This window comes from Aythya marila (assembly GCF_965140915.1).
Source record: "Aythya marila genome assembly, chromosome: 17".
Lineage (NCBI taxonomy): Eukaryota > Metazoa > Chordata > Aves > Anseriformes > Anatidae > Aythya > Aythya marila.
Window position 1 is genome coordinate 1,927,589 of NC_139058.1, and position 7,684 is coordinate 1,935,272.

The following is a 7,684-nucleotide window of genomic DNA, read 5'->3' on the forward strand; positions in this document are numbered from 1 at the left end:
TTTTTTTTTCTCCCCCCCCCCCTTTTTTTTCTTTCTCCCCCTTCTCGACCGCCGGCGGCCTCAGGCCCCGCACAGCGCGGCGCGGCCCGCCCTGCGTCACGGCCGCGACATCGCCGCGCGACGCCGCCCCCTCCTCACGGCCAGGGGGGGCCCTGCCGGTGTCCCCCCCCCCCCCTTTTCCCGGTATCTACGGGGACCCCCCCCCACACACTCTGAGTTAACGGGGGGGGGGAGGGAGGGGTCCCTCCTATCCCATAGGGAACCCCCCCCTGTGGAAAAACTACAAGTCCCAGCGTGCCTTGCGGGCGGCGCGGTGACGTCAGGCGCGGCGCTGGGTTTAGAGGGGGGAGGGGGGCCGGATGTGGGCCCCTTTGGCTCCCCGGAAGGTAAGATGGCGGAGCGGCGCTGCTCAGCGCAGGGCCCCGGCGGCCGCCATCCGCCGCCATCCGCCCGCGGGGCGCTGCGATGGGGCTCAGGGAGGGTTGGGGAGGGGAGAGGGGAGCGGGAGGAGGCGGATGGGTCGCGGATGGGCCGCGGAGGAGCGAGGGAGACGCGGATGGAGCCTCCCGGGGCCTAGCAGGGGGTCGGGGCCTGGCTCGGCTCCGGGCTGGGGGCGCTGAGCAGCGCCGGGCTGGTGGCTGGGGAGCGGCAGCGGAGCTCTGAGGCGTGGTGGGGCTCAGGAAGCCCAGCAGGGGTGTAGGGTCATGAAATATCGGGTGCTGTGCGCCTGCAGCCTCCTGGGTGCCCCGTGGTGAGGTGTTGAGGCATTTCGCAGCGGTCCTAAGGAGCATTCTGTGCGGGTGAGCAGTGCCCGGGGTGGGTTTCAGCTCTGCAGTGTTCCTATTTGTATTCATAGAATCATAGAATATCCTGAGTTGGAAGGGACCCTTAAGGATCATCAAGTCCAACTCTTGACACCTCACAGATCTACCCAAAAGTTCAGACCATGTGCCTAAGTGCACAGTCCAATCTCTTCTTAAATTCAGACAGGCTCGGTGCAGTGACCACTTCCCTGGGGAGCCTGTTCCAGTGTGCAACCACCCTCTCTGTGAAGAACCCCCTCCTGATGTCCAGCCTAAATTTCCCCTGCCTCAGCTTAACCCCGTTCCCGCGGGTCCTGTCACTGGTGTTAATGGAGAAAAGGTCTCCTGCCTCTCGACACCCCCTTACAAGGAAGTTGTAGACTGAATATTGTCTATATATATTGTCTATAGGAAGTGTCTAAGAACCATTAGGCTGGTGCAAAGGGTTGATTTGTGATTCTTTCTATCGGTTTTGGCATCTCAAATGCTGATCTGTGCATCTAGTGATGCGTGTTTGTTGTTCTGTTCGCATCCACAGATGGCGGGTGAGAAGAAGCCGGCCCAGAAGGCAGGAGAGAAGAAGCCAGGCCAGGAGAAAGCGGGCAACAAGATGAAGAAGCGTAAGAAGCATTCCAGCCGCAACCCTGTCTTGGCTCGGGGTATTGGGAAATACTCGCGGTCAGCCATGTACGCCAGGAAAGCACTGTACAAGCGCAAGTACACTGCTCCAGAAACAAAGGTATAGTGATGGTAAATGCTGCGTTTAAGTAGTCGTGCTGTCTGACAACTTTTTGTGGTGACTTCCATTTGAAATCTCATTTATTTTCCGTTTTACTTGCTTACAGATAGAAAAGAAAAAGAAAGAAAAGCCTCGAGCAACTCTCAGCAAGCCAGTTGGCGGAGACAAGAATGGGGGCAGCCGTGTGGTTAAAGTCCGCAAAATGGTAAGAAAAAGCCGAGGTGGTGTAGGGCTGCAGCACCGAACTTTTGGCTAGAGGCTGTGCCTCCTGATCAGGGTCGTGCAGCAGCCTGACTGCAGCCAGCAGTACTCCCAACCCACGCCGTGTATCGCTGAGCTGTGTGCAGTTATCTGCTTGATACAAGTCCATTGACTTCTCTGGGGAGTTCTCTGGGTGGTTCTCTGGGGGAGATGCCTGTGATTTAGCAGGCAAAAGTGGGATATTCTCTGCCAGGTGAATTGCTGTGCTGAACTAGAGGTATGCTCAGAAACATAGATCTGGTCTCAGCTTCTATAGGTGCATCGTTGTGTCGCAAACACTGTTATGGACTGTTCCTGAAGAGCTGGTTGCAGTAAAACCTTTTAGAGAGATCATCTTTATAGAGAGAACTGTATGTCTTCGAGAAGAAAGAAAGCTTTCATTATGTTTTAGAGTCTATCTCATGGAATACTGGTTGGTAGAACGTTTTTGTTCCTTTTCTTCTAGCCCAGATACTACCCAACTGAAGATGTCCCTCGCAAACTTTTGAGTCATGGCAAAAAACCCTTTTGCCAACACAAGAGGAAGCTGCGGGCCTCGATTACTCCAGGAACTGTTCTTATCCTTCTGACTGGTCGTCACAGGGGCAAGGTAAAGGGGACCGTTCTTGTATTCAGTCCACGTTGGCTCACGCAGCAGCTTTGTGGCACTTCTGTGCTGAAAACATTTTGACCGGGTCACCCCGAATGACCAGCTGGTGTCATGGGGCACTGCTCAGCCACCAAGTGTGAATCTGCAAACCCGATTGTGTTCTGTGTGTTCTGTGTAGATGGCTTTCTCCTCTCCTGCCTTTAAGAGAAATAGTCTTTAAACTAATCACCTTCTACACAGAGCTAGAAGTAAAACAGGCCAATCCAGTTGTTTATACAAGATGAAGGGAGTCCTGCTGCAATTTTAAAAAGTGTAGATCCGTGTCATACTAATTTGGCGCTGTGGAATAGCAGGGCTGATGCCTGTTCATGTTCCTGTTGCAGTGAGACCAAAACTTTGGCTAGCTGTTAGGAAGAATGACAGATTTTTTGTGAATTCATCCCATTATTGTACAGTAATACCAGCAAAGCTGTGCTCTGACAAACGTTGGTAGCTCAGGTCGTGTGGTGGCTACTTCTCATGTAGCACAGTTGCATCCGTGGCTACTTCATCAACACGTGTAGCAGCAGCGTGGGCTGCTACAACAGGATCCCAGTTTGGCTGCAGTATTTTCTAGATGTCAAAGAAGTAACGCTGGGACCAGAGGACTAACGTCATCTCATCTCTTTTCAGCGTGTTGTCTTCCTGAAGCAGCTTTCTACTGGCCTGTTGCTTGTTACAGGTAAAAATAAAAAGTTGAGGGGTTTGGTCCAGGTGTGTCTCTGGGGTTAGTAGTGTTTGTGAGCTGCACGCAGATGGCTTGGTGTGTTACCTGCTCGTGTAACTATGAGGAGTCACGTTTTGTGACTTTGCTGGGAGGTGAGCAGGAGATAATGAAGCTGTAATGGCTAGAACAGTTTGGGAAGCGGCCTCGACTTCTCTAGAGGCTGCAGAGAAGGGTCTTGTTGATTTCTTTTTTAGCTGTAAGCATCTCACACACCACAAAAACTTAGAAGTGGTGGCTGGTGCCAGAAAAGCTAACCTTCTGTCCTGTCTGTCTTGTGCCCTTAGGACCCCTGGTCATCAATCGCGTCCCTCTGCGCAGAGCCCACCAGAAGTTTGTTATTGCTACTTCTACCAAGGTGGATATTTCGGGAGTGAAAATTCCCAAGCATCTCACTGATGCGTACTTCAAGAAGAAGAGGCTGCGGAAGCCCAAGCACCAGGAAGGAGAGATCTTTGACACTGAAAAAGAAGTAAGGAAGACCATTGCTTGTTCTTTGTGAATGTCCTTGTTACTTAAAGCCAGGCTGGAAAGGGAGAAATTCTGTGACACAACGGACAACTCGATTTTAAGTGGTCCCCTATAAAGCAAGGTGATGCTGTTAAAAATTAATTACAGCAGCACTGAGATGAACCCTTCTAAATCTGGGGGTTGTTTTCTGCTTCTACCCTAGCAGAACAGCAGCAATGATTATTCTAGTTGAATGTAGGCTTATGGGGTTTTTTTGCTTGTTTTGTTTTTGTGTGTTTTTTTTTTGCTTGTTTTTGACCAAGAAACACCTTTACTGCCGTGATACTGCCAACAGCCTGCTGCTGGCTCTGATCACCTGCAGCATAAGCCAAACAGTGGCTTCAGTTCTCTCCACCACCTCCGGTCTCCTACCACCTTTCCCATATTTAGAACAAACGGAGAAAACATTTCCTGAAAATGCTAGAACTCGGGGTTTGCCCTGGATTTTCTCATCTCTCTAGAAGAGTCTGAAGTCATTCTGTAGGATTGTAACATTATTCTTCCTGCTCTTCCTAGAAATACGAGGTAACGGAGCAACGCAAGAAAGACCAGAAGGCGGTGGATTCCCAGATCCTTGCACAAATCAGGAAGGTGCCTCAGCTCCGTGGGTACCTGCGTTCTACATTCTCTCTCTCAAACGGAGTCTATCCTCACAAATTGGTGTTCTAACTGTTCTGAAAGCACCGCATTAAATTTGAGGGGAAAACACAAGGATTTCTGGTGTCTTCATTGCATTCCATAATTGCATGCGTTACGTAAATCTTACAAATAGTTGCGTAAAGGACAGTAAAACTATTTGTGGTATAAAGCTCTGAGGGACTATATGCAGATGACTAGAATTTCGAGTGAGTGCATATGGTTTGGGGAGTGGTGGTGCTTTGTTTTTGTGAGGTTTGGGGCTTTTTGATTGGTTTTGCTTTTTTCTTGCACTATCTGGTACGAACAGAAGAGAAGAAGCAGTTGCATTTCAAATTGCTTCACTGTAAATGAGTTGCAGAAAAAATAAACGAGTTACCTTCTGGGAATAGGGGATGTAAATGCTGGCTGAATACCCTTCAGGACACGCTCCAGAATAAACATCCAGCTCAGTGTCAGTGCCGGTGGAGTTCTCTGCATCCCTACTGCTGAAACCAGTGCTTCAGGTATCTTCTGTGAAGAGCAAGGTCGTAGCAACAACCCACTGCTGGGTGACTCGTTAGCATTTTACAGTTTGTATAGAGCTTTGTTGAAATGATATTTCTGATGAACTGCTTTGATCCATCAATCACTACATAAACCCTGGCAAATATAGCAACTTCTCAGAGGCATTTCAGGAGCTGTGCCTTGCATTTTGAAGTGGAAACACTGGGGATAGTCTCGTGAGTTTTGCAGGGTAGCTTAACTTTGGAATCAACAAAATTTGGAATGTATGTTCCTTCCCAAATCCCATGTTTGTTTCCTGTTTATCTGTGGGCTTTGACATCTTTAGTTGGGAAGCAAAAATCCTTGCCATTGCAGTACCTGTGGAGATCAAAACAAAACCATGACTTCTAATTCTGTAGTCTGAGAAAGTAGTTAAAAAGCTGTAACAGTTTCTGTGAAAGGCCAGTATATCGCTGTCCTAGGAGACTTGGGGAGTCAGCAGATTTTCTTATCTTAGAAATCAGCAGCAGAAAGAGTAGAGAACGATCATCCTGTCTGCTTGCTTTCTCTGTTGAGGTCAGTTATCAGATCTCTGGAAGAGGATGTTTGGGCAGTAATAGCTCTGCTCTTACAGAAGCTGAGGATGTACATTATTAACAAATCTGGCATGCCTGAGCTCTTTCTTAGCCAGACTTAGGCAGGAAACCAGGCTTATATAACTGCACCATCTGTCTTCCCATTAATTCGTAGCTGAAAGTAGCCAATGGGGTCAAACTTGACAGGGAGTTGAGATTTCATCTAATTCATCTGAGCTTCGTGTAAAGGCTAGAAAAGGGAGTAATAAGAGCCCTCGCTGAGGTGGAAGCTCACATCTTGTCTCATACTAGTCACGAGAGCATTGATGAGGAAGGAGGAGTCAGGCTTTATGTGCTCCAGAAGCAGTGGGAGGGGAAAAAAGTCAAAACACTGGAGAATACCTGGCTCTGGGTTCTTGCACATGAGGGACTGTGCTCGTTTTATAGCTAATGCTGGCTGGTCTTGCAGAGTATGGAGGTGTTAGAACACTAATTAATTACCATCCTCTTGATAATGTAAAACTTGATGTTAGCCTGGTTCAGCAGAGGGAGCCAGTGAGCAAGCTTTGTCTGAATGCAGCACTCCTGGCTGCTGCCTGGGTGTGCGTCTCATGACGCTCGGCGAGGTTCTGCCCTGTGCTGCTCCAGGAATCTGTTTATTTTTCGCTGTCGTCAGAACTACATTTGTGATGAGTTGCATCTTTTCGTTGTACGTGGTGTGGTGGGTGAGGGGTATAGTCAGAGGCTTCTTAAATTGGCGTGAGATTTTGCTGCAGTGAGGGGACTGGCCTGTTTACATAAATCAGCTCTAAAAAGCCTAAAAAGCGTTGCACGCATCTCACTGCTAGCACTAAAATAAATTTACCGGTACTACCAAAGGAAAATTGTTCGATGTTCGGAAATCTGACTTAAAGAAAAAAGTCTATGTAGGAATACTTAAATAGGTAAAGGGTAAAACAAGAAAGTAGACCTCCTTATCTATATAATTTGTAGCTCCATGCAGTATTGCAAAGCCTGCAAACCAAGATTCAGTTGCGCAGTTGTGGTCTGAGAACACTTAAGAGGTGCTAAGGCTTCCATCCTTCCCCTCTCTGGGTATGGGGAAGTTGTAATAAAATAGTTCTGCTGGCTTGTCTAAGAATAGCCAGGCATTCAGACGTAATGGTGTTTTCTGTAATTATCAATTACTTCGACACATTCCTCGTTTGTGTATCAGACGATGTGAAATAACACTGAGACCCATTAGCCGTGTTTACTGCGCGGGGAGGCTGTGACTCCCGGTGTGCTGTCAGGATGTGATTTGGTAATGTAATTCAGTTCTCTTCCTAGGTCTTGGTGCAGAGGAATGGTCTCGTGTGCTGCTGCCTCCTCTGCCCCGCTACTGTCACTTGTCTGACTAGGTGGTGAGCCAGGAGCTAAAGCAGCCCGAAACACAGCCCTGTGAGAGGGGGGAGGGATGAATGTTTCCTTCAGGGATCTAAAGCAGCACTGAGTCACTGTTGGCCCAGATGAATGTTGGTGTCAGTACAAAGGACGTAGGAGCAGGCCAGTTTCTGGGGATGCTGGTGGTTAAGTCAAATTTTAACATCAAATCAAGCCTTTGCAGTGCCAAGCAGCTCCTCAGGCTTCACGGCAGAAAATTGGGGACGGTAAAACCCTCATCTTTCATGAGGAAAAGTAGCCTGTGGACAGCTGTGATTTGTCTCACTCTTAACCTCTAAAATATGTCCCTTGAGTTCTGTGAAATCCAGCATTTCTCTGAAATGCTTTGGACTGGGGGATGGAAAAGAGGAAAAACGAGGTCTGTACAGATGGCCAACTGAGAAACAATGTGAATGTTCCGAAGGATTTTTCAATCTAGATAATACCGTCCGCCACCTGAAAAAGACTCCCATCAAATAAAAGCTTTTGTGTGTGTTCTTGCTGTCCCACAGCTTTTCTCATTCTGAGCATGTAAACAGATCTGCAGTCCTGGCTAGCTGAGTCATTGCTTTTCACTGAGCATCCCCCACAGAAGAAGCTAGAGACATCCAAAGCCTCAGTCACCCAATGAAAAGTGCTGGAGATGTGCAGGTCCAAAAATAGTGACAGACTCAACCACAGCAGCACTTCATTAGCATCAAATGTGCTCTTTGCTTCAGCTGCCTAATAAAGTGATATGTAATTATAATAAAGCATCCTTGTGAGAGGAAAGACGGAGGGATATCGGCTTTCTCGGGGAATTGGTAATAAGATGCAATGCCTTATTAGCTGTGAGCACCTATTTTTACCTATTAGCTGCTTTTGTGAAATGACCTGGTGGATTGAGTCCAGGCCAGAGAG

At 48.2% G+C, this 7,684-nt stretch overlaps 1 protein-coding gene across 1 annotated transcript; it reads left to right on the forward strand.

The window, feature by feature from the left end:
• The first annotated feature begins 344 nt into the window (after nt 1–344).
• On the forward strand, nt 345–4,376 carry RPL6 (ribosomal protein L6). The gene is made up of 7 exons (XM_082773763.1): nt 345–386; nt 1,342–1,542; nt 1,649–1,747; nt 2,249–2,392; nt 3,065–3,113; nt 3,443–3,627; nt 4,182–4,376. Exons 1-7 carry the CDS (start codon nt 360–362, stop codon nt 4,332–4,334), a joined length of 858 nt encoding a protein of 285 aa, XP_082629889.1. The 5' UTR covers nt 345–359; the 3' UTR covers nt 4,335–4,376.
• Nucleotides 4,377–7,684: the final 3,308 nt, after the last annotated feature.